Source organism: Branchiostoma floridae, chromosome 2, assembly GCF_000003815.2.
Source record: "Branchiostoma floridae strain S238N-H82 chromosome 2, Bfl_VNyyK, whole genome shotgun sequence".
Lineage (NCBI taxonomy): Eukaryota > Metazoa > Chordata > Leptocardii > Amphioxiformes > Branchiostomatidae > Branchiostoma > Branchiostoma floridae.
The window spans coordinates 7,350,702-7,377,422 of record NC_049980.1 but is presented as its reverse complement, the minus strand read 5'-3'; the positions used below and the strand labels follow the sequence as shown (position 1 = coordinate 7,377,422).

At 39.9% G+C, this 26,721-nt stretch overlaps 1 protein-coding gene across 1 annotated transcript in view; it reads right to left on the bottom strand.

Annotated features, from left to right (window-relative positions):
• Window positions 1–26,721, bottom strand: part of LOC118409810 (otoferlin-like) — a gene marked incomplete in the record, with an annotated part of 240,756 nt that overhangs the window by 6,189 nt on the left and 207,846 nt on the right. The window contains 19 exon segments of the mRNA XM_035811130.1: window positions 423–613; window positions 1,906–2,055; window positions 3,281–3,512; window positions 4,650–4,807; window positions 5,311–5,481; window positions 6,055–6,146; window positions 7,830–7,865; window positions 8,661–8,810; window positions 10,902–11,030; window positions 11,693–11,725; window positions 12,057–12,244; window positions 13,396–13,440; window positions 16,181–16,271; window positions 22,250–22,411; window positions 23,416–23,493; window positions 24,869–25,053; window positions 25,443–25,599; window positions 26,144–26,305; window positions 26,443–26,556. Of these exon segments, the coding sequence (XP_035667023.1) occupies window positions 423–613; window positions 1,906–2,055; window positions 3,281–3,512; window positions 4,650–4,807; window positions 5,311–5,481; window positions 6,055–6,146; window positions 7,830–7,865; window positions 8,661–8,810; window positions 10,902–11,030; window positions 11,693–11,725; window positions 12,057–12,244; window positions 13,396–13,440; window positions 16,181–16,271; window positions 22,250–22,411; window positions 23,416–23,493; window positions 24,869–25,053; window positions 25,443–25,599; window positions 26,144–26,305; window positions 26,443–26,556 (2,524 nt within the window).

The window sequence follows — 26,721 nt, the reverse complement described above, 5'->3', positions numbered from 1 at the left end:
TTTTCAAGGAAGGTTCAGAGTAGGGGCTATCTTCATCAATGTCTTTGTAAGCAATGGGACTTCTTAAGCTGAACTCTTTGTGATCTACAAATGAAATGATTACCACACCTACCTTCAACAGACGCAACCATATCCCTGTGCTAGTGGTGTGAACCTTCAGCTCAGTTCAGTTCATCCTCATATGAGGTGCTATTAACAATGTCCGACCATGCATCTCTATCTAGCATGGCGGCAAGCAACTTGCAGTCCTTTAAACCAACCTCCTCCTCCAAAACTTTCTTAAATGTCAGGTTCAGTCATCCCCTTTTTCTCTTTGCGTCAGGTTCCCAGAGGAGAAGTTTTGGCAGCCATCTCCTCATGACATGCGAACCTAATGAGGATTTAGCACATAACACCTAAAGAAGAAAATATAAGGGACTCACCCAAGAAATCGTCGGCAGAGAAGTGATCGGCGTCCCACACCTGCAGGTTGAGGCGAGCCGGGATCTTGTACTCGGTCTCGTCCCAGGAGAAGAGGGACTCCTTCCTGGAGATCACGATCTTCTCCTCCGCTGCCAGGTACTCAAATGGGTAGATGAAACGCCAGTTGAAGTTTCCTTCCCCAGTCAGTGATCTGAAGGTAGGGCAACAATTATTATGCCATACCTGTGACGCAAAACGTTCGATACGGGTGTTCAGGACCGTGTGATAACTTTCTGTATCACACAGGCTCGAAGTTTGTATCACACAGGCTTTTTTCGAGTAAATCGAACCATTTTGAGCGGGCCGAGTGTGGCACAGTTGGTATTTCGAATACCCGATTCGGACGTTGGAACATTGCTGTTGTAACACTTCTGGTTCGAGGGCACCAAATTTGTTCAACTTCTGGCGCATTTCACATCAAAACATGGGTTTTCTCAGGTGGGTATGACATAAATAAAATACAACTTGGTGTATACCGCATCATTCTCGGTCCCAGCCCTCCCTTCGGCCGTCGGGCAATCTGACCCGCGGTTGGGCTGGTACCTCAGGTGATACGGAATACACCCTAGGCCTGTTGTATTCTATATTTATCACATTGGATAGAAATATCTCCTGTTACCTTTACATTGTAAATACTTGCAATCTTGTTATTTCTTCTGACCAGGTTTCATTACCGGTAGCACTATTTCACTTCTTTGCCAAGAATATCCCTAAATATAGAATACAACACAAGGTATTCCATATCACCCGAGGTGTTCGATTTTCGATCTGAACACAATGCAAATTTCCAAGTATCCACAAAAGCGGTGTAGACTTGTATCGAACCCCCAAGGTTTCCCAGTGCACACTACTCTCCATGCAGTGGTTTTGGTTGGGAGTCACTTTATTGAAATGTTCATCCAACCTTCTCCGCAATTCTACGCTTCCCTAGTAGAGGCAGCAATTTCTTCAACGTTGTCCCTCTACAAGACTGAAACATCTGCTTGGAGAGTATGAGCACACAGTCTAACGTCTTTAAGGTCTTTGAAAAGGACTTCAAAGAACGGATATACCATAGTAGACTGACAGCCAATGTAGATTGATGGTATAAAATTACTATTGATATTTTGGCATGAACCCCACCTATTGTTAGACTACTCCATGTTTGATCATAGTGTAGTAACAGACTGTACATATTCCTTAAAGATCCCCAGTATTTTGACAAATGTACTACATGGATTTGTCTTTTCTGACCGTTCTACTGCCCATGTACTGCATGTTAAGTTACCCAATGTAATTCGTCCAGACGTACCAGTAACGTTATACGTTTATCCCTCCATGTGAAATAGTACTCGACTGTACAAACACTAGTCTAAGTAGTTGAAAAATGTACTTAGTCTATTGTTGTTGTTGTTGTTTTTAATTTTTTCAAAAATGAGCACACAGCCTGATAGACGACTTTACCGGTAGTGAATGTCAGTCTCCTGTTTGTCCTCGGTGTTGCCCTTCACCCAGCCCTTGACGTAGATGTCAGACATCTTCTCCCCAGTGAAGAAGTCATCGTCCTCGGCAATCACATCATCGGTGTTCCAGATGATGACACGCAGCTCATAACTGTGGGAAGGATGAAGTAAGAAGAAAGGTTGTAAGGTGGTCTGGTGGTTAGGGTTAGCAGAATCTTAAGGCTTTAGGCTTGAATTCCTAGCAAATGACCAATATTGTGCATTTAGGAAAGGCACCTATTTCCATGAGCATTACTCATATCAGTTCCAAATGAGCTTTGGTTAGGCGTAGGTCCCATTTCCAAACCGGGGCCCGGCCAGGACATTTGCGAAAACGATAAATAAAAGTGTTCACCAAGGAATATGCACAAATTTTGCTCATGACTAATTTTGCTTAATATGTTCTGTGTGTTTTGTTGCCTTTTATATAATATTTTACGTTTCTGAAATTGGGCATTGGGACCTAAGCCTTAGGCATGTCCACTTTGGGGAACCTAGGGGTGTCCTATTTGATAATGATAGGATGTTAACTGAGTTTCTGTGCTTGAGGACAGCCACACCTTGGGTGTGTTAAAGGGGCATTCCACTCCAGAAGGGAGTATTGTTTTCCAATAGATAATGTGTCAATGAATACATAATCAGCCGGATTTTGTGGAATTCACCTTGGGATGAATTACGTGATGTGTGTTTTATAAAACAATAATGACACTCACTAAACCCATGCAGACCCTACCCATGCATTCCCTATACGCATAGACACTTTGTTTATCGTACATATTTTCGGAATAAATGAGGTACGCTAAGCACACCGAGAAGGCAAATTGCTCATAAGATAGCAAAGAATACAAGAACAAGACGAGATTTCTTAGCAAACCTGAAATTAGTTTTGTAACCTTACATAAAAGTTTTGCATTGTATTCAGCCATAGGATTAATTCAATTAGAGGGTACTTGGGGAGTTTAGTAGAACATCGAATGCTTTTGAGGCATGTGGAGCAACTGGGTACTTTATCGTATAATGTGAAGTAGTATGCAGTTATCACTTCCTAAAATTGATATCTATCGGAAAATAACACTCCCGTGTGGAGTGGAATGCCCCTTTAAAGAACCCATCACAATTATAAATACAAAGAGTAGGGGCTATTCGTAGTGTGAGCAGATTGAAATATTACACTTTCAAGTCCTATCATATATTTCTGTATTCACAAGTTGTAAAATCAGTTTGTTTTTATACTGACTGCGATGCTGATTGTTTTTCTGAATAAACTGAATAAAACTATCATACGCAGCTTGTACCTACTGTACAAAACTGGTGTGTTACAGATGAATGTTTCTAACCTTTTGGGCTTGCGAGGGGAGATGTCGGTGGGAGGGCCGGGCGGTGGCATGTCCATGGGGAACATGTCCACCCACATCTCCACCTTGCCCTGCTCTATGCCCGGCTTTTCAGGGTTGTACAGAGGTCTGGTCTCCACGTGTTCTGGGACCAGCGCGCAGCCCGCCTTGGCGATCTCGTGCCATTGGTTCAAGGCCACAAGTGCAGATGGTTCGTCAGAGGGCCTCTTCCCACCTGCAAGAAGAAAAGGTAAAATTTGTTAGATTACTTAGAAGTTAGAATAGTTAAGTAAGGTCCCGCCGCTAATGGAACAGTCACGCATGTGGACAGAGCCCTCTGGGGCACAGGGGAGTTCAATCTGGTTGGAATGACGCAGTATGAATACATCGTGGTTCTGTTACACTTGTGTGTGTGCTTGATTATTCCCTGGCAGAAAAGGGATTATCAACAATATTGTCTTAATATTGACTACTATGAATGTTCAAGTTGGTTTTACTTTTTGGTTTTCACATTGTGAATATTTGATTTTGGGCTAGTCTTATTTTTACCACGAGCATAGTAAAAACCTTCTTCTCATGAGTCCTACCATGAAAATAAATCATTACCAAAAGAAATGATTTTAAAGTACTTTTTCATCAGATGCAAAGCCATATATTACATTTACGGCACATAGCTTGTTTGACATGTATCAATGTTCTGAACTGACATTTTACAGAACATATGTTCTGCTTGAATGTAATAACAACCAAAGAATAGTGTTCCTGGTCTCTCTCCAGGTGCTGAAAACATTACTATGCTAAGCATTTGGGAGCATAATACTAATTCAAAAGTATTATTGTGTCACTCAACATCACACTATGGTCTTTCTCCAGGGTTCTGAAAACATTGCTGCATCATTCATCTATCAGTATACCACAAATTATCACAAGGTCTCATTGATGAGTTTCTTCTTCCCATAGACTTCTATGTTATAATTCGTGGTTTAAATGGACGGTGGTGTACAACCGCACCACTTAGAACCCACGACTGTGTACCTCCGACCTAGCGCGCGGATGCAAAACTTTACCTGCTAATTTCTTCAGTTACAAACAAGCTTTCACCAATCTAACTTTTGAGATCAGTTCCGCTGGCTGAAAGGGAATTTCTCACCAATAAAAACATGCGTCCGTGCAGCCGTTTAATTTTTTGGCTCGGATCTCTTTTAGGGTACCCACTCAGAGTAATACATCAATGAGACCACAAGTCACACAAAATCAAACTATGATACCTCTCTGGGGTGCTGAAAACATAGCTGCAGTGAGTGTTTTAAAGTATACCACAAAATCAAAGTATATCACGCAGCATAGCATGATGATAGAGTAAAAGCAATACCATTCTCATCCTCCACTTCCTTTGCCCCCTCGAAGACACGGCCTCCAACACGCACTTTCCCGGGGCTGAAGTGGGGCCCGTCGACCTTCCCGTCCTTGCACAGTTTCTTCAGGATTTCAGTTGGCTTCTGGGGGTCGCGCCATGCGTTGTATCCATGACTACAGGGCAAACAGGTCATAAGATCTTTCAGACAATTAACAAATTCTTTTCCTATCTATAGAAGTTCTCTAAAGGTAAGTTTAGTTTAGTCAGTTTGAGTTACCCGTGCATCTTTAGCAGATGCATAGGGGTAACACCCATCTCCATTTCTGTAGTTCATCTATGATTCTGGTGACCTCGAAAAAATGTGACATCTAAATTTTTTCTATGGCTGTCAGGACTAATCATTGCCGTTACACCCCCTTTCCATTAGAGGTTGCAACTGATGAGCAACCAAAACTTTGACAAATTGCCCAATGACTTTCATCCTTTAAGAACAACATTTTGAGTGTTTTTGTTGACATTCAAATCATATTTTACATTTTGCATCATATTTCATTTATAAAATCAAGTGTCACACAAATCTGATTCTGACTCCTCATGGGTTATTCAGCAATCGCTGTCTACTGCAAAGGAGGCCTTATACATAAACTCTCTTCAAACACCCATGTTGAAATCTCACATGGCATAGAAGCTGGATACTCCACAGGTGGCGCGGTGGCGGCTGTAGTAGCGGTTCTCCAGGTCAATCTTGGTCTCCCCAATCAGATCATCAATTCCAACCAGATCCCAGTCAAAGATCTGCACGCACAGCATGGACTCCATGGGGAAAGTCGCTTCAAAGTCAAACGACCTGTGGGATGGGAGGGGGTATAAGGTTGTGAATAAGGCTATGATTGTAATAACTATGTTGTTTGAACGTTTATACAAAACTATGTACTAAATGCAATCTTACCCAAATCATGAAACATGAACAGCAGTGACAGAAACGTGTCAGTTTCAATTGGCTCTCCCTAATTCACTATGATATGAATTCACTATAATCATATAGTGCATGTCCAAGAATGGTCAGCCTTAGTGTCAAAATCATAATTCAGAAATCAAACAAGACATGAAACAAAGTGAAGCAACAATGCTATTGTGGAAAGAAAAACAAACAATTAAAAGGTAAGAAAAATCAACAGACTACCTAAATAATGAAATATACAATTAATCATTATGATTTCAACAGGAGAAAAATTCTTTGCAATGTCAAAGCAAGAATTTATGTGAGAAATTAATATCTAATATTTAGTTTTAATGACAACCTAAAAACAACAAATTTTCTTAGGCACAGTACATGAGATACAGAACTAGTCCAATGATACTATAATTATATGGCACTAAACCATTCTAAACGAAGAGAAAAGGTGACGTTGCTACTCACTTGCCAAAGACAGGGTTGAGTTGTTTCGACACATAGTTCTCCTTGTCATTGACCTGGTGCTTGCCCAGACTAAGCTTGAGGTATGGGTCAGCCTAATAGACAGAAGTCCCACAGTCGTTGAGCAATGGATGATGTCATGTTTCTCATGGCACCAGGACCAAGCAAGGAACAAGCCTGTTCTTTCTTTTGTATTACACATTTTTTCCCCATCTCTGTTTCTTTTTCCAATTTTCTTATGGACAATTTTCTTATAAAACTTGTCGTTATATTTCCTAGACCGTGATGCAACCAAAGTGTGAAAGCTTCTTCTTTTGTCATTAGATTCTGCAAGAATTGCTAGAGGTTTTAGTTGAGGTGTGAGGTTTTAGTCGAGGTATGGGCAGGAGTATGCAGTACACAACATAGTGAAGTAATTCTTCACACTCATGATCACGAACAAAGCAGATATATGCCATGCAGCAGGCTAGGGAGTGGGCAGTGGTGTGGTACAACAGATGGCAAGGAAACGCACCATACTCTACTGTCCAATGAATCTCTAAGTACCATTTTAATGCTTACTCTTATGAACATCCATTCATTTCTCAAAAGTTTCTTCTTTAATGATCATGATATTTCAATCTAGCAGTTTCACAGAATGAATCTCATACAAATACCATGAACATCAAAGGACAAGTAGAGTATGGTAACAACGAAACAAAGTTTACAAGTTAATAACATTATGCTCTACAACATTGAGCTCACAAGAGAGCAGACAACAGCGTGCATATTATAAAAGACGTACACAAAGATACTGAAATGGAATTATGGGAGTCACATGAATGAGGTAAGCAACTAGCCAGCCAACAGGTGCAACTACGACATATGAGGCCCACACAAGAAACTGTGGTTTCATCTGATCAACTTGAATTTGGCTGAAAAATTTTTTTGTGTCTTAGTTTTTGAAGAATACATTTGTTTGAGATAGAAAGACAAATGAAGATAAAATTCCTTATGTTACGTTGATGAGGGTTAGACATCCAGGTAATAAGATATGCCAAAAAGCAATTACGCAAGCAACTGGATATGATTTTTGAAACAGTCAGGCATTTTGACTGGTATCCACCAGTTTTCGCCAGTGACACTGAAGTAATCTGGAAGAAACAGGTCTTTTATACTCTATGAATGAAGACAATTTTAGATGTCCAATAGGAAACGTTGTATTGTAAGACAATTTTAGGCTGAAGACAATTTGGATTCCAATAGAAAATAAGAGATACATGTATTCCTTAATTGTTTGGAGTCAGACATCAGATTCCCCAAGTGTCTGTGTGGGTCTCTTTTCTACAATTTTCTGCACAACAATAGCAGTTACAAATGTAGCTCAGTCCTTGCTTCATCCTAGTCTAGTTGACCATTCCACACAAAACTGTCTCCGTGCACACTTAGCATGACCTCTAAAAACGACAAGTCTCCAAACTTGAAATTAGATGCATAAAATGCTTAAGCATTCTGAATTTTTTTAGAGTATCCTTACACAAACTGTTTTGATTTTGTGCAAAACTCTACCATAACTTGTCTAGAACTGGTAGCTTTAGACTACAGGATTTTAAGCCAATCATGTGAAGGAATGACAAATACTGGAGATTTCTCTTTTCATTCCCAAGAATCCCAGCAATATTAAATTTGATGTTTCCCAAGAAGTCAGCTAAGATGCGCACAAGGAATGATCGGATCACACACTACAGGACACTGCCGCACGACACGACACACGAGTTAAGAACGTTAGTCGGACAAACCTTGCCGTTAACATCGGCAGGGTGGAGATCAATGGCCTGGAGGAAAAAACAGACAGAGGAAAAATCTCAGAAAAGTCTGAAAGTTATATTTTCAAGGAAATCACACAAACCTTTCCATTCGCATCTTGAGGGTGTAAGTCTGTTGCCTGGAAGAAAGTAGGGAATAGTTGCGCATCATTACAAAAAGAATGCTGGTTAAAAAAACACCTTGGCGACGCATGGTGTATGTCAAAAACATCAGTCTGTTAGCTATGTCCAATTTCTGTGATAATGATCTCGATGGGGCCCCTATAGATTTTCCCCCGTTCATTGTATTAGTAATGCCTAACAACTATAGCTACATTCATAAAGAGTGAAGATCATGAGTCTTCATCAGGATAGTTGCATCGACAAAGATCTTAATAGTTGTTGAAAAAGTCATACTGAATTCAAGGGAATACAAAAGCAGAAGGCATAAAAAGTAAGTAAAGAATATGTCAAAACATTGGTTAAGCACAGTTTGGCAATAAGATATACAGTTTTGTACAGTCAGTGGTGACATTGCAGAGACATGCCATAGAGGGAAGAATTATCAGCAATTAGTACACAACATGCTCCAACAGAAACAAAGTCACGACTAATACATACATTCATATATGACCGTCATTTCTCTACTTTAACAGTTTCCAAAGCAGGCCATGATTTTCTGTTTTTTGCGTAATTTCAAGACTGAAGTTTTTATCTATGAACTCTTGTCACCTTTTCTCAAAATACTTGTCATCAGAGAATTTCATATAGTACTTTTTTTTAAATCAACAATGAATTTTGTCTTATATGAATTGGCTTTGTTACCTTGACGATGTAGACTCGAACCAGTACCCCGACAGGGTCATTGTTGGGGATGTGTGCAAACATGCCCGTTGGGTTGATCATCTCGCCCCCACCAATAACACTGCCGGTGCCATCGTCGCCCTCCTTGGGCTTGTACACTTGCAGGCAACCCTAGCAGGGGGAAGATAAAGTAACATATTATAATTACATGTACAAAATAGCAGTATCTAAACCAGTAGCACATAATGCGTCTAACATGGACTGTGACTGGAAATGAACAGACCTGCGTTTTCTCCAGGATTTGCTTTTTTTTTCAGAATATAAATAGTGGCCATTGTGTGTGAGAAAACCACCTAAAACTGTGAAGGAACATTCAACATATTATCAGTAAAACATTTCTGTTCACTTGTACACTACATGTACCTTTGAAAGGTCTTATCATTATGTTTTCATAGGATATAAGATCTAGATTTGGTGCTCTTTGATGTGATCACTATCAATGGGTGAGCTATTGTTGCATCCTCTCTATTTCTTATCACAGTGCATACATGTAGAATCATTTACTCTGGTGTAACATTGGGCTGTGGACTGTTTGTCCCTAATATCTGAAGGAAGTGCTGTAGATGTGAGAAGTGGTGTGTTGAGGGAACAAACTGAAAAATCTCATTAATCTAACTTTCAATGAATCTTTTGGCATAGACAATTTCCATCTCTTACTTTTTGTGTTGTCTAGTACTCTAGTACAGCTATAGACACTTGAGAAAGTATTCATTTCTGGAACATGCAATTATTGAGTGGTGTACTAAGCTTAGATACTGTGTTGAGGAACTTGAGGTAAGGCCACCACAAGTAAATTTTATGGATGACATACACTACAGACTACAAGTCTAATGTGGGAGGGAAAAAACCAAAATGCCCGAATTTCTAAAATTGAGGTTATAACAAAGCTAGAGAGTGTGGTAGTTTACCAACACATCGTATCATACTATTGCCAAAACAAAACATATTTTTGCTTTTTTTGGCATTCAAAATTCATTAGTACGAAGATGCCATCCATAAAATTGACTTGCTGTAGCCTAATAAGGTAACATCAGGAGGGCAAAGAAAACATGTCAGCATTCATGATCCATGCAAGACAAGCCATGCAGGCTGTTGCTGGAGGCATCATGGCATGTTCAGCATGAGATGGCTGTGGGCGCTGAGGCTAGAATGAACGGCTCGGGGTACGAGCCAGTGATCATGACCCTACGGGAGTTACCGTGTCATCGACATTTGATGGGTCTACGGTCGACCCGTCGGCTACATCGGGCTCGTCTATTTGGGAGCCCTTATGGACTACCAGGCAGCCCTGGGGCACATGACATGAGCACAGGAGAGAGGCACACAATTAGCACAGACGGAGATGAACAGGTTCGAGCGTCACTGCAAATCATCACCACCTACCCATGGCGTGTCAAGAGACAGCGTTTGCGTAAGAAAGGCTGAAGTGTGGTACAGGCAAACCTGTACAAGAGACCACCTGAACGTATAAGGACCACCTGGCCACTTTTTTGTGGTCCTTTAGATAATTTTCACACTAGCATTCAGAACCCTGTCTATAGTGACCATCTGTCCACATAGCCCAGATTTTATAGGTCCCTTCAAGTGGACTTCTTGGTCAGGTTTGACTGTATCGCAAAATAAAAGTGTACAGTTTTGCTGTTACTGATTCAGAAGAAGAATACATACAGTACATCGTAACCATGTAACTGCAAAGCCATGTACTGACACAAAAAAGAATGCTGAGGAGTGTTTTATTTCAGTGCATGATAATTTGCAGTGAACAAGAAATGAAAGATGTGAGGGACATGAGTGAAAATACTGCCAGTTAGGGGTTGGGAGGGATGCTGATAGAGGGAATCAACACTTAACAAAAGCTTATGAATAAGTACAGGGTTAAGAACTATAACTTGCAGACAGGGAGAGAGAGAGAGAGAGAGAGAGAAAGAAAGAGTGCTCAGTCTTGACTTGTGACGTTTTACCAGATAAATGACAGCAGCTGAAAGAAATGCTAACTTCAATATCCTCAAGATCCTTAAGAAAGCCTTTAAGTAATACTGAAATACCACATGCTTAGATAAGCTATATGTACACATCACAACTTGTTTTAAGATTTGAAACACAAATTTGTTTGTTAAAGCTCAACCGTAAAGGTCTTGCAAAACGTTGTAAAATTTTGTACAAACTATAAATGGTTGCTTTTCATTGACGATTATGCTGTACCTTAAACTTGCCGACAATACGGGAGTCGTCGTCACCCTCTTCCTTTTTCCCGCGAAGCAGTTCGAAAGTGTGCAGCCATTCGTGGAAGCCATTAAAGTCATCCACATCCTCCAGAGGACAGGGGTAGATCTGGTTGGTGGAGGAGGGGAAACATAGTTTATAATTGTGTTTAAAACTGTCTTCTAAAGATAGGACAGCACACCACAAAAACATTAAACATACACAACATACATGGCTGCTCTCCAGACTGGTTCAAACTCCAGGAGTTGTGAATTGCAGACCATAAAGTGACAAACTTCAACCCCAGGCAACATTCCGTTTTCAAGCAAACTCACCAATGGCAAAATCTATGGTGATTAGTAACTTTCAACCTTCAAACCCTATAAAATGTAGCTTTAGTATAATGGTTGTCAGGAAAAGTTTGAAAGACTGTTAAGACAGTATGCTCAGGATAGAGACTGCACTGCAACTGCAAAATCTGCCGCCAGAGAAAGCAAGCAAAGGGATTGCAACTCTATGGCAACCATGACTTTAAATTGTTTCAATTGAAAATAAAATCATCGGAATAAAAGCATTAAAATACTTTTTTTTTAATTTGTGAAGTTTAAATTATTCAGATAATGGTAGCCAACAATTATGTAATACTGCATGTTGTTGACTAATGGCCAAGATTGAGAACATTGCCTGGTTCCAGAGAATTTTCTATGAAAGCTGGAGGTTAGAGATAGGTTAAATGGTTGCTGCTGGTAAAAATGACACCACCACCGCACAACAACACGGTAACAAATCACCTTCAATTGCTCTATACCCTCATAGATGTTCCGCTGAACAAAACAAACACAAAACATGACATCAACAACAAAACGTACAAACAAGTAAACAACAGCTGCCAACAAACAAGATATTGTCTGAAAAACTAGGTAGCAAAATTATATACAAACATATGTGGAGTATTACGTCACATCCATTAAAGAAAATGATAAAAAGGAACAGACGTAAAGATAATAAAAAAGCATTTCTGACTTGTCTGAACCATCTATAGTGTAGGATGCACATGTAATGGTCAGTTATATGGTCAGTTTTACCAGTTAAGCAAAAAACAACAACAAACAAATAGCAGGACAAAAGAAACCATTTTCAGAACAGAGTCTGTACCTTCAGCTCGGTGACCCCAGAGCTCTTATCCTTCTTGCGGGACGTCTTTGGGCTCAGTTTAGCGAGTTTTGATTTTCCCTCCTCTCCAGCCTTGTTGTCATCTTTATCTTTGTCCTTGTCTTTATCCTTCTTCTTGTCCTTCTTCTTGTCCTTCTTTTTCTTCTTCTTGTCCTTCTCTTCAGGCTCACCTGTGGGTCAAAGTGTAAGGGGCAAAGTGCAAAGGTTATGTCAGTGTTCATATGAAAGTCTGGGAGGAACCATTGGCACATCATCCCAGGGGAGTCAGCTGTAGGACAACTGTATGGCCACTCAAGGAACTCAACATCACAGCAATGTTGATGTAAAAGAAGTCACTCAGCATTCTGGCCGTCCTTCAGGGAAGGTGGATGCTCAATCAACAAGACATTGCCAGAATGGGAACAACGGATAAAGAAATTTCTTCCTCAGTATTTGGGGACAAGTAGGGGGCTTTGATACGTGAATTAGGGGTTTTCTCTGGGCAATGAGACAAATGTGACATATCATCTCTAGAAATTGCAGAAATGTGCTGCAAACTTTCCCTCCAAACTGTACAAAGTGCTGTTATACCATCCTACAAAAAGCTTGAAGGCCCACACCTAGAGATATTGACTTATCTTTACTTAAAACTTGCAGCTTCTGCTTAAAAGAAGACATACGGTAACCAAACTGACTATGCTGGAGAAAGACTAGACTGGACCTTGAGGCTTTTTAATGGTCGACAACTTGCACAACTTGGAGGGAATGTTGATACTTTAGGATGGTGGGTGTGCTATTCTAGCCTGATGTGCTTCTTTTACAATTCTTTTTTAAATTTTACATCACAGGGATGGGTGCACGAGTCTGCAGGCAGAGACGTAAGTTTTACGACACACCAAATAGTGCAGAGTGCAGGCGTGCCCTGGCAAGTCAAGGTGCCAAGTGTAAGAAAGACAGAAGAAGAAAGTGCAAGTGCAGATTGGGTGACATGAGGAGTCGTTTGCTGTGTGTACATGTGTGACACAACGACTATGCAAGTGCACAGTTTTACATGTCTCGTGTGTTCGTGTGAAGAGATGGAAGAAAACATTAAGGAATGGAAGCAATCGTCTCTGATGAGTGACGGCTTCTCGAGAGAGTCCTGCAAATCAAGTGGATTAAGCCTAAAATAAAGGGAGAGGAGGGACAGAGGAGTGGTAGTGGACAAGGGATGGGTGCATGCAGACCCGAAGGCAGAGGGCGGCAGCGACAGTTGAGAGTAGTGCAGGCCATGCAATGCAACGGCAGTGCATAGCCACTCTCGCCGGGCTTGTGTGCTATAGGAACTCTTAAGTGGACTTACCACGGTATTTCACAGTCTTAGTAGCTGTGGTGGACAGGAATTTTCCTTTTGGTGTGCAGACAACATAGGTTATGCAGATATAGGGTCAGAGGTCATAGGTGATGCTGATTAGGGTCAAAGGTTAAACTAGGCAAAGAACACCAACTAGCTAAGTAACTATGGGGTATTGTTGCCATATTAGCTGCAGCCAGACAGGAAAAAGAAATGCTGAAACAAAGTCACTAGAAAGGGAAGGAAAGTTCAAAGGGGGTTGAGAGGGTAGGCAATGCTACTTGGTCCTGCACAGCAGCAAAATGGTAATAGTGGCGGGAGCAAGTGTGAAGCTATGTTAACACCCACATACACCAGTTCAGCTTCTCTATTACAAGTGGACTTTTGCTTTAAGATCTATGATGCCACAGCTGAGCCCAATTTTTTTTGCCTTGCCAGGGCAGTAAATTTTACAGTCAAAAGCATCGGCTATTTTTGACATAATATGAATTATCATGTGTTCATCGGAACATTAGGTCACATTCAGGTACATGATATATAATATGTAAACTTTAAGATGCTTGACCCGGGGTAACAAACATGAAGTCTTACAATGAAATGAAAATAACAACTTGAAGAAAGAGTGACAAACAGCTGCTTCAAAAAGGACCATATTTAAAAAAAAATGACAACAACTTGAGAACTCTTACAACATGAAATTTTTCCACACAAACACGGAAAAGGAAAAAAAGGGAAAACAAAGTTTTGACAATTTCTTGATACTGCAGCTTGCCCACAGACAATGAGTGGTGACATGAGACAAGAAGCTTTGCAAAGCTGCAAAAGCCATACAGACATGGGGTGTTTGTCAACAACAAGGGCTATGACATCACCCTTACATCCAGTTGAAATACTTCTTACGCACTGTCTGATTTTTATCCACAATCCCTTTACTGTAGAATGTTTTCAATGGAAATCTTATTGAATACACTATTTTTATCACAAAAAGTATGTCTTGAGAGTTTTGATAAAATATAAGATTCACACGAAAGTGCTTCGGTGACTGTACTTGACTGTATCAAGATTTGAGCGAGTATTGCTGACATTACACTTTCATTAAGGTCACGTATCATATGCTTTAGGTCATTCAAACTGGTCCAAAGCTTGTTGATAAGTGCTTTATATTGTGTACCGAAATCTTTATGATAAGATCAAGCTTTCTATAGCAGTTATGATGATGATTGATATGATCTTGTACAGTTTATATCTTGGTGATAAGGGTTAACTTACCTTTGCACATATTAGATTGATTTAAATAGGATATTTACAGCATAGAAAGTGCATGTTGCCGATGCCTTATAATATCTCTACGTTCAGCACCAAGGACATAGAAAACCCTCTTGAAATGAACTATATCTTGATGATATCCACTGTTTCCGTTTTTTGTGCACCCATGTCCAGTATCAGGGTGAAATGCACGAAGTTGTCCTAAGTTAAGTTAGATGTCTGAAGTTGTCCAAAGTTGTCCAAAGTTGTACGAACTTGTCCGAAGTTATGACGTCATCTAAACTTTGGACAGTCAGCCGGGTGGTGTACGAAGTTGTCCGAAGTTGTCCAAAGTTATGACGTCACCCTAACCATGACGTCATCTAACTTTGGACAGTCAGCCGGGGGGTGTACAAAGTTGTCCGAAGTTGTCCGAAGTTATGACGTCATCTTAATTATGACGTCATCCATACTTTGTATAAGAAGACGGGAGTTTACCAAAGTTGTCTGAAGTTATGACGTAAATATAGAAGTAATTAGATCGAGATCTAAAAAGTCTGTGTTTTTGGTGGGACATAACCAGCCTTCACCTACCAGTGGGAGTACCGAGGCTTAATTTAACAAAAATGGTAAGTACTTTTGTCGTATAGGGATGAGATAGTCACTATTAAATATTGCAGAAACTTGCGACAACTTCGCACACTTGTTGACCTACCCTGCCTACTGTCCAAAGTTAGATGACGTCACGTAACTTTGCACAACTTAGGACAACTTCGCACACTTGTTGACCTACCCTGCCCACTGTCCAAAGTTAGATGACGTCACGTAACTTTGCACAACTTAGGACAACTTCGCACACTTGTTGACCTACCCTGCCCACTGTCCAAAGTTAGATGACGTCACGTAACTTTGCACAACTTAGGACAACTTCGCACACTTGTTGACCTACCCTGCCCACTATCCAAAGTTAGATGACGTCACGTAACTTTGCACAACTTAGGACAACTTCGCACACTTGACCTACCCTGCCCACTGTCCGAAGTTAGATAACGTCACGTAACTTTGCACAACTTAGGACATCTTAGATAGATTACGTCATCCAATAAATGTTTTGACGTCATCTGTGACTCCCGATATAGCCTCAAAGCCAGTGGGAAACGGTTGTAACTTAGTTAACTTCGTACAACTTCGTACACCCTAACTTCGTGCACTTCACCCTGATACTGGACATAGCTCTTTTTGTAGTTGGGGTTTGGACAGGAGCGTGCATTTTTAAAGGTATACTTAATGAGCAATCAATTCAGATTATTGGTAACACAGTGTTGTGCACATGAGTGGCCATGGGTATTGTAATATGTTGCACATATTCGAAGCTATGCATGTTTGAATGAAGGGATATGAAAAATGGCACATACGTTTTAGCTACAGTACAAGGCAGTAATGATAACCTTGCATTTCTACATAAATCACTTGTTTAATACTCTTATTACACACTTTTACAACGGGCGTTATTGAATGTACGTATATGAACGCAACATGGAAAACCTACCTTTGTCGATGATTTTGCCGTCTGTCTGGCTGTCCTCCTTCTCTGCCTCTAGTTCTTCCTTTTTGTCGATAGCTTCCTGTTGTTCCTGCCACTGTTGTCGTGGTGATGGATAGGAGAATATCATAATTGATCAAGAAATGAAAAGATGAAAGCAAATACAAAGATTGTATACTACATATCAGGGCTCCGGCTTTACATTTTTCAGTCACACTAATTGTGATGGAGGGGGGGGGGGCGGTTGATTTTGTTCTATCACAGGACTTGGAATGTAGTACTAGTAACCATGATTATTCTAATTTTTTAGGCACTGCAAAGGCAAATGAAAAGGCAAAACTTGATCAAATCTAAATTTGGTTGCTGATTTCCGATGTTAAATTCATCCTTTAATACCAAAAGGATGCAAAAGTATATATAACATGCATTGGCATAATACCGGTAGTAAGACTTATACCGGTAGATTAAAAATACTGGGACTTAAAGAGATCTACACATGCAACAATAGTTATTTCTGAGCTGTGCACACTTCAGACATCTAGGTGTCCAATACACCATTTACAAAGCATCGATAACAATGCATTCGAAGACAACAAGGCCAAAAGTTTTCAGTATACTTTTTTTTAAATTTCGGGGTAGGCAGCTCGTCGTGGGACGAACACACTGTCACATTCATTGATCACCAGTCAGTTCAAATCCGGAAGTACATTTTCCGTTTTGATCGCAGCCAATGTTGAAATCCTATTTTTTCAACTTTTTTCTTCCCGGACATACATCAAAGTTTTACGTACCATTGGAAAGCTCATGTTATCCTGAGTATCAGGCTACTTTTTTAGTGTCCTAACGTACAAATTTCTTGAAATATTTCACTTTAAAAATTGCTTTTCCCGCGGTCTGAACACAAGTTCCCGCAGGAAATTCTTGTTCCCGCGGGACTGAGCAGGTTGTTCCTTCGGGTTTCAAAGCTTACCCCGATTGCAGACCGCATATAATTAACACCATAAAAATCACTGAATTAATTAGAATCACACCTGGTTAGCTTGTGTAATTAGCACGTGTATGACCAATTCAGTATGTCTAGGAGAGGCCGACGGGTCATGAACAGGAAATCCTCGGGACCTGTCCCCCAACAAAAGCTGTTTTTTCTGCACCATGAGCTAGCTGACTCAAAAGAAGGCATTGCTTGACTTCAACGCTCAATATAGACATAACAAATGTCATCTTTGAAAGGATAGCACTATACAGGGTCCAATATATGTGTTTGTTTTGTTTTGTTTTTTCAATCACATAAGACTTTGGCCAATACATTCTCTCTCCATGGTTTGTAACATAACATTGAGGTGCCTGAGTTGGCTCAGTTGGTGTACAGTTTTTCCTGACATCAGGATGGAGATGTTGAGACAGTTTAATTTGCTTTGATTTTTATTAACCTTTAGCCCATTTGGGCTAATCTTCCAAGATTCAAAACAATCAACATGACTATACAACATACATTAAAAAAAATACAACAATCAAAGTATTTACAGTAGAGCACAGTGTCTCAGGTCAAAGGTCTTAGAGATACAATGTTTGAGATGGCTTGTCTAAAACTGGACAATGTACACAGTGACTTTATACTGTCAGATGGCAATGAGTCCCAGAGTATAATTGCTTGGTACAGGAAGGTACGTTTTATAATGTTTTAGGTTTGGGTAGTCGAAAGTTGTCAAATGGATACAGAAAATGTAGTGTTGTACATGTGGGATGAATTTAATTTCACTGGTCTGAAATAATTGTACACATTTTGTGGTTCGTGGCTAGTGAGGGTTTTGAAGAACATTTAATCAGAGTAATTAAAGAGAATTTTTTTTAAAAACTTGTCAAAAAGGTTGAAAAGGTTGGACCTCTGCAGGTCTCCCTCACACATCTCTGAGAGGTGTGAGGAAAGGCGTGAAAGGCGTGAATAAATTTGTCATGATATGGACCGTTCGGGTCATGATATGGGCCGTTCGGGTCCATATAATGGACTGACGGTTTCACAGTCAGAAAGGATTTGGATTATAAGGCACACTTCAATCCCCTTAGACTGTTGACTGTAAAACAGTCATTGCTAGTAGTATTAGACCAAGGAGGTTTGTTTATACCCAGCTGGGGGTATTAGCCTTGAAAAGGCCATGACAACATGCAATTTTGTCTCCTTTTTGCCTTTTAGTGACTGACTACAGTCATGTATATCATAATTTGTCTTATGTCGCCAATCCAAAGTTAGCAACAATAGCAACTGAGACAAAATCTGACAAAATAGAAAGTCCAACAAAATCGTCCATAAACTGCCAGAGCCATAACCTCTGCTTGGAGAGTATGGATTTCTTAGTCTGTGTCTATTTGCTGGAAGTAGTAATATTCATATCTGGTGGAGCACTGGTCAAATTCCGGTGTTTTGCAGTTAGAAGTGATGTGCTGCCCCGGGTGCCTCTAAAGACTCTGGGTCTGCATGGCGGGTTGTGACAACGAGTTATGCTGAATTCAGAAGAACACCCTACGTATTACGCTAAATCAAGGAAGGCACTTAAGGTCAGGGCAACCTGCCCCTAGGATCTAAGGTGCAAAATGTACCAGGGCAGAATGCACTGGAAAGGTATATAAGTGCAAACTTCACTGTACTTGTGTCATTTAGCCTCTAGCCACTGAACAAGCTGTACATAGCGAAACTAGTTTGGCCGACAGGCTGAATAAAAGTTCAAAACTTGAACTATGCGGCTCCAGATGTCCTTCTGAGGGACGACTGCAGTGTGCAAGATGTCGCGGTAGCTTGAGGGATGAATCTACTCTACTATATACGCTAAATCAAGGAAGGCAATTATGATGAATTTGGATGCCTCACTACGAATTACGTAGATAAGGTGGCTTTCCCTAGAGTTATGGGAAATAACAATAGGCTGCCTACGCCTTACCGAAAAGAACATGCAGACCCTCTCTAAACCTTTCCTCACTGACCTCATTAGTTAACTCCAAGACTTACTGATGATACAGTAATAATGGATGAATCTAGTCATGATAGCATGTCACAAATAAAGATGATAATAAATAGTTGTATTTCTTGGCTTTTCCAGTTTGTTCTGTTTTTCACTGAACTTAGCCTACTCTTGAATTGATGGCTTAAACTTTTTAAGACAGGGAAAAGCCTGTCGTAGAACACTGTTTTTCATCTTACACACAGAGATAACACTACGGTTACTCAAGGAGCTATCATCACGAATGATGAAAGCTCCTTGAGTTACTGTAACTGTAATTATTGTTGTATGGCAGTTTTTTTCCTGGTTCTGTCAAGCTCTCAAGGTGTTTTGTCAAGTGTGCAACAGGAATTTGAATGATAAAGCCTGCCCAGCATTGACACCTCTCTTGGCTCCCTATTGTCATGTATGTACTATCTATAAGTGGAGACATTAGCACAGAAGCTATTACCTTATTCAATTTTAATATAAGATTGGGGATAATGTTATGTCTGGAAAATTGTCTTCCCAGACATTTGTTTGTGTAGAAGCAAAATATTTTCTATGGAAATTATTTTGAATTAGTTCTTTCTGTGTCTACTCTTTTCTTACTCAAAAACCAACGAGGTCCCTGTTTCAACCTTTTTGACGAAAACATATCAAGTATTTCAACAATACTCTGGACTTGAAAATATGAAGTGCACTTTAAAGAAAAAATTCAAGATTTTAGAAAAGATCATCAGTGAGAATACCACTTTATATCATAATTCCCTTTTGTCTAACCAATAATCACAAAGACCTCATTAATGTTGCAAAACTCCAAACTGTTTTATGGGTTTTGTTTGTAATGTGATCTTTCCTTGAAGTTCATGGCAAATACCCAAACAAAAACTAAAAACTTCTAATTCCACTTTCCCCCGTGATGCCACCAACTATGACCTGGATTCACGCCTCTTTTGTGTTCATGATGACAATTCCCAAATTCGACTGGCAGTAGTAGTAGTTCGCATGAAATTAAATTTTATCTTCAACAAAAAGATAAACAACAACACAGACACACCAAACCAAGCATCCCAGGAAATTGGGGGTTCTGGCTGGCCAAATTGGTAAAGTATAGGTCACCCAAGCTAGTGTTGGCAGACCTCTGTTTTGCTAAAGTGGGACTAAGACCATTAAAGATGTTATTGTGGGTTTGGCAGACAAATTTGACATTTGTGTCTCAAGTTTTGTGAGGTCAAGTAGGTTATAATTTGGCAAAAGTAGAGAAGAGATTCTGCTCATTCCAATTATGTACTAGACTAAATGATAATTACCAAAATATTTGTGCAAAATATGAACACATTTCAGTCATTTCACTCTTCAGATTTGACAAATAATGACCGAGAACAGCTTGTTGCAGATGGCTAACAGTAACAAAATTTTTACAGGATGTAGAGAAGACTGAGAGAAGACTGCCTACTTTTTAGAAAAGCTTTCCAGAAAATAACACTTCAGATTATTTGAAATTAATCAATTTCAAAGTTTGTCCATTTTGATTTTGATAAAATTTAGGCAGTACGTATGAATTCAACAGTCAATATCTAACTTTCTGATAGTAAAATTTTCCAGAAATAATTCACGCAAACACACTTGTTGTGTATTCTTTGCATGTCATTATATCATAGGTTTTTATTATACAAGCTTGTCTTTGCCTTTCAAGTTTACATGCTTGGATTTTGTAGTTTTTGTACGTGTGAATCTGGCAACCCCATTCGTCATGTTGACAGGGTCATTATTATCAATAGTAATTGTTTTTAGCACCTTGGCCCAAAGTAATTACCTGTATTCATCTTTGATTATGCATAGAATGCAGACAGGGACACTTTAATTGGTCAGTTCATTACTCATAGCCTGAAATGTCTGGTCGTAATTTCTTTGTCCAGTCAAGGAGCTTTTTTAAACTCCTTTCTCCAGCACTTGGAATTATTTCTTGATAGAAGAAAATAGTCAAAGTCAACAATCTATAGAGCTATGTTAGCTTTCAAAAAGAAGTAAACGACCTCAGCATATTACATTGAATCAAGAAGGGCATACGGTATACCTGCCTAAAACCCCCTTCTACGAAAAATATAATATTATGTTAAACTTTGAAATTATGTGTTCCACAATATAGGGAAAATGCATTGGTGTCCACAAATTAAACAGAAATTCACAAAATTCCCTACACGAAAACAAATTACGAGAACACACTATGAAGTTCTTGATGTTTGGCTTCTTTAAAACAAAATTTAATGTAAAGATAGGCTCTCGAATTTTGATAAAACATGACAGAAGCTAAACAATCATCTTCAGCATGGCCGACACAACAACTACAAAATTATGCATAGCTTACAGTCATTGAAATTAAAGTTTTAAAACAATCCTCGAGAAAGAAAAGGAGATGATAATCTACAGCTATATGCAAGGAGCTATCATCAACTATATTCCATAGGCAGTGTTGGGAAATTGTATTGGCTTCAAGAACACAGCACTGTTCACAAGATTCACAATAGGGATAATAGACAATACACTACAAAGCAAAACAATGAGCTTTCATCTGTACAAAGGGTAAAGAAAGGTTTTGAATTTGGGCAGAGATAAAATGACAGACCTAGAAGCCAAACAAACAATGTTCTCAATATGGCGGACACAACAAGTACACAATAACAATAACACTTAGTCTAACACTGTGAGGCAAACCCGCTTTTTAATGGAGCATTGCATGTTTTATAACCATTCCGTGTTCTGTGACCCTGACCTGGAGTCGCTATCTGTTAAATACGCGCAACTCGTGCATTAGCAACGCAAAAAATGCCTAAACTAGCCCGACTGCGGAATCTACTCGGAGATTACGATAGGAATGGAGACTTTTTGGAGACTTGTTGAATCCAAGGAGATTGAAATCCTTGCTGAATCCTTCCCTTTTTGTAGATAACTCCACAAAAATTTAGATTAGCTTAGACAGCGTAACTTTGTACTAGGGTTTATTTACAAGGAATGAGGTTTATACTTAGTACAAGCACAAGGTGAGTGAATGGATATTGTATGTACATGACCAGGCAGATTACACACAACAAGAACCAACCTCTCGGAGAGTCTCCAGGGATGCAAAGTACTTGGACCACCAGTCCAGCGTACTCTCATCTGTCTCCTCTTCTTCCTGCTCCTCCTCCTTGCCTCCCTTCTTCTTCTTCTTCATCTCCCCTCCTTCTTCTCCTCCTTCCCCTTCCTTCTCCTTGTTGTCACCCTGGAGAAACAGGAGATGAAGGTTAGACATCCAGGATATAAGATATGCCAAGAAGCAGTTACTCAAGAAACTGGATAATCTATTCGGTGTCACTGAAGAAAACTACTGGATACTATGTCTGACTGTTTCCAGTTCATCTCCTACACCAAAAAGCAGTTACTCAAGCAACTGGACAATCTATTAAATGAATCTATTCGGTGTCACTGAAGAAAACTACTGGATACTGACTGGATGTCTGACTGTTTCCAGTTGCTTGAGTAACTGCCTTTTTGGTTTGGTGTAGAAGATGAAATCAGTAGCTGCACTTTAGTGCCTATGTTGTTCAGACTTAAATGGACTGCAAATGATATGTGGGTATTTCTTTGTTGTAACAAAATAAGATGAATTTAGAACAGCTACACTCTACAACCAGTAATAACAGACTGAGTACTATTCAAACAGGGCATAAAAAGGATGCTCTGAAGATCAATTTGACATGGAATTATTGCCAAAACTTGTTCTCAATAAAGCAGTCAGATGTGTGAATCATACCTACAAAACCTAAGAAACAGAAATCCCTATAATTTTTTTTAGCAACACAAACTCACACAAATTACTAAGATCACCACAAGAAATGTCTCCAGGACATTCAAACAGGTGCTTTGGTGGTGTTTAAGTTCTTCAGACAGGTATCTGCCAAAATCTACCTTGGCTACCAATTGGTCTTCTCTGTGGCACCTTAACCTTATCCATTTCTCCTTAACCACCAAACCAATACAAATTTGGTGCTAAAAGGCTTCATTTTTGTATCTTAGCAAGCTGAATGTTAAACACCAAATTAACAATCATTTGGGAATTGTTGGAAAACAAACTGGTTAGAAGCCTGGGCAACACCTTTGCTATATTCACACCACTACATCATTGAGGGGTTTCACCACAAATTTGACAAAATTTCGAAGCACAAGGGAAAGTGCAGGGAAAAGTAGTTGCACACAAGACTACAGGGAGAGTGCAGGAATGTATACCTCCGAGGATTCTGGGGCAAGCTGGCTAGCGTTCATGGAGAGATCTTTGTAAACCTCTGTCTTGGCCTCACCATTCATCTTTGGAGGAGGGAAAACACAAAACACGACACATGACAGTCACAGTTAGGGTTAGGACACAACAAGTGTGTTGCAACAACAGTTACAGCTGCAGGCTGTGCCAACACTTTCAAATACGGAGAAACTTGTACCGGAGCAGTCACATTTGTTGTGGGTTGTAGTACGGTTTTGATCCCGTGGGATTTTCAAGCAGGCTGTGATGGAACCAACCACTGACTCGGATCTAAGACAGCCGTTTCAGTAACAAGACATCTGAATTCGCACTATATATAACGCTAGTTCACCTTTATTCGCTAGGTAACCTATTTCCATTGTCTGAAAAAGGCAGGATATTTAGGAATATCAAGTCGACGGACAGTGGTTTCAAGTTGCAATATCTTCAAAATATTGCACTTTGCAACTGCCATCTGTCGAATTTATATCCCAAAATATCCTGCTTTTCAACAAACCGAATATAGGTTACTGGCGGATAAAGGTGACTCAGCGTTACAACTTTCCCTTAAGATTGCAATAGTACGACAATCGCACAACGAATGTGACCAACCTTTTACTGGAAATTCCATTCCGAAACAACATTTTTCTCCTTACAGATAAGGTTTGGGACAGCCCGAAGTTAGCCGATGCAACATTGCTATTAAAAATGCTAACAACATGCTTTAATGGCCTTCACATGCAATAAGGGCAACAGCATTTGACAGAACAAAAGCATTCAATCAAGGCATATCTAAAAAACTTAGACTTTAGTCTTTACACATGCTGGTAAGTTAAAGTATGATATTCATACTAAGCATGGCTATGATCAGCCACAAGATACAAAGTAATTAATTATTGCCATGATAAAGAATTAGTTAATGAAGCATTAGGAGTTCAAGATGTGTTACTTTTACTTGCTGTTGATTTTAGCTAAAGCGGTTGCTGGTAGTCTGTGTTAAAAGTAGTATGGCAGTTAGATTAACAATAAAAGTAATGGTAGTAAGCATTTACATGGTTACCAGACAGGTGGATTGCAAACATCTTAGTATAATTATATGTAGTCCAACAGCTCTGAAATAAGTCTGTTACTTGTGATAAAGATGAAGAACACATACATGTGCACTTGGATTTGTTAAAAGAATGTAAACAGAAAAGACTTGAAGAAAGACACCACACCACGAATCAACAATCAACTTATGATCAGTAATATAACGGTATCCACTAAAAGTAAACAAAACATTTCACAAACATTTGCAAATTTAAAACTTATGGTCCAAATTACTATATCTTTACAGTTTTCTGTTCTGCCATGCTGTTCTAATTATTTAAAAACATACATACTAACATGACAAGGCTCAGGGAAAATGGTGTGACGGGTGGAAAGAGAAAGAGTTCAGCTTACGTGTGTACTCACGGGATCAATCTTAATGACCGTTTCTTCCTTGTGTTGAGAGGAATGGGAGACGTGCGACATGGTGTCGATTTTGACGGCCACGTCGTCAGCTCGGACGGATCTCACGGAGCGAGTGTCGCCATGGATGGAGCCATGGAAAGAACGGCCATCGTCTATTGGCAGGGTGCCATTGGCTAGAGAGAAAGCAAGATTAAACCCATAATCCAATCACAGTTAACCATGAATGTTGCAAATATCTCACCACTACAACCAACTACATGTCTGTATACATGTCTAGTCAGTCCTCTACATAAGGACCATCTAGCCAATGTTGTCACTTTTGGTGGTCCATTTCTCTTGGACACGAGCATTAAGAATCTGGTCTATAGTGACCACCTGTTCATGTACATTTATTGGTTCCCTAAGGGTTGGTCTTCTTGTCAGTTTTGACTGTACATGTATATGCTTTCCTAACAAACAATAAAAGGTCAACTTATGATCCATCACACTAGATTTGCTTGACGTTATCACCAAAGAAGTGTAGAAGAGACATTGGCAATCAAAGCACAAGGACAGAACTTACCAATACTGCCCTCGGGTGTCTCTGGTGAGGGCTTGTACATGAACTTGTGCAGAGAGTTCACCACATGGGTGCCCACAAGGGTGAATCGGCCAAAGGTGCGGCAGTCCACACAGCGAATGGTCAGTGGGGGCATGAACAGTTCATTTTCAGGCAAGTCCTGGAGAGAGACGGAAACACATCAGTGTCATCCATACCAAAGTTTCCATAATATTTATGGTATGCCCATGCGACAAGTTTTACATGGGTTATGAAAACTTGATCTTTTGACTTAAAAACAAAGACATGAATCCAAAGACATTCTTCAGATTGCAAGGAATTTACCAAGAATTATTTTTGAGAAGCTTATTCACCATACCAATGATAGCCATTCCTTACCGATGATGTTTCATAAAAGGATATTCTAGAGATAAATCTTCAAATTTCACCGTGGTTTCCTTTTCATGTGTTTTGTAGGAATCACTCCATCGGACTTCATGATATCGCAAATATGTCTGACTACTGTGCTACAGAATTGTTTCCATCAGGACTTTCAAACATCACAAATCTTTACCTACCATGAAAATAAAACCACTGGAACATAGATGTAAAGTAGGGCACGCAGTAAGTGTGCTGTTGCCTAACAACACCACAATATTCAGCACCATAGACAAACATGCATCTGAACAAAATAAAGCCTTTTTCTACGTAACCAGGTAGCTTACCACGTCAAAGAACTTGACGGGAATGCTGAAGTTGGGGTTCTTCTTGGCGTTTGCGATGACGGTGGACTGTATGATCTGTCCGGCACACTCGATGTCCACACGTGGGCGGTCCACGCTGGTCAGCTGGAGGCGCTTCAGCTCACGCACACCCCAGAACAGGATCTGACCAATGCAAAATGTGGTCAGTGATCACACCAGCAAGTTTTTATTATTACATGTAAGACTTTTCATTGCATGTTAAGAAAAATAGGAATCCTTGCAGGACCTGGAAATAAAAATGTACCTTCACCAGTACCTACCTCTATTCTGTGCTTGCTGACCACGGGCCTGATTCCACGTGGTACAGGGACAATGGGGCCACGGTCAGACTCCAGCGGTTGGGTCACTGGGGGCAGCTTGGCTCCCCTCGGGAACTACCGAGAAACATACAACAGATTAGAACAACCAAGGAGGTTAAAGAATCCTTGGAACAACTGAGTAGGCTACTATGTTTTTCATTTTTCTGTCTCAACCTCCTTGGTCTCAACAATTTGTTTGGCGTCCTTTTATTGTTATTCTAATTATTTTCTATCAACAAA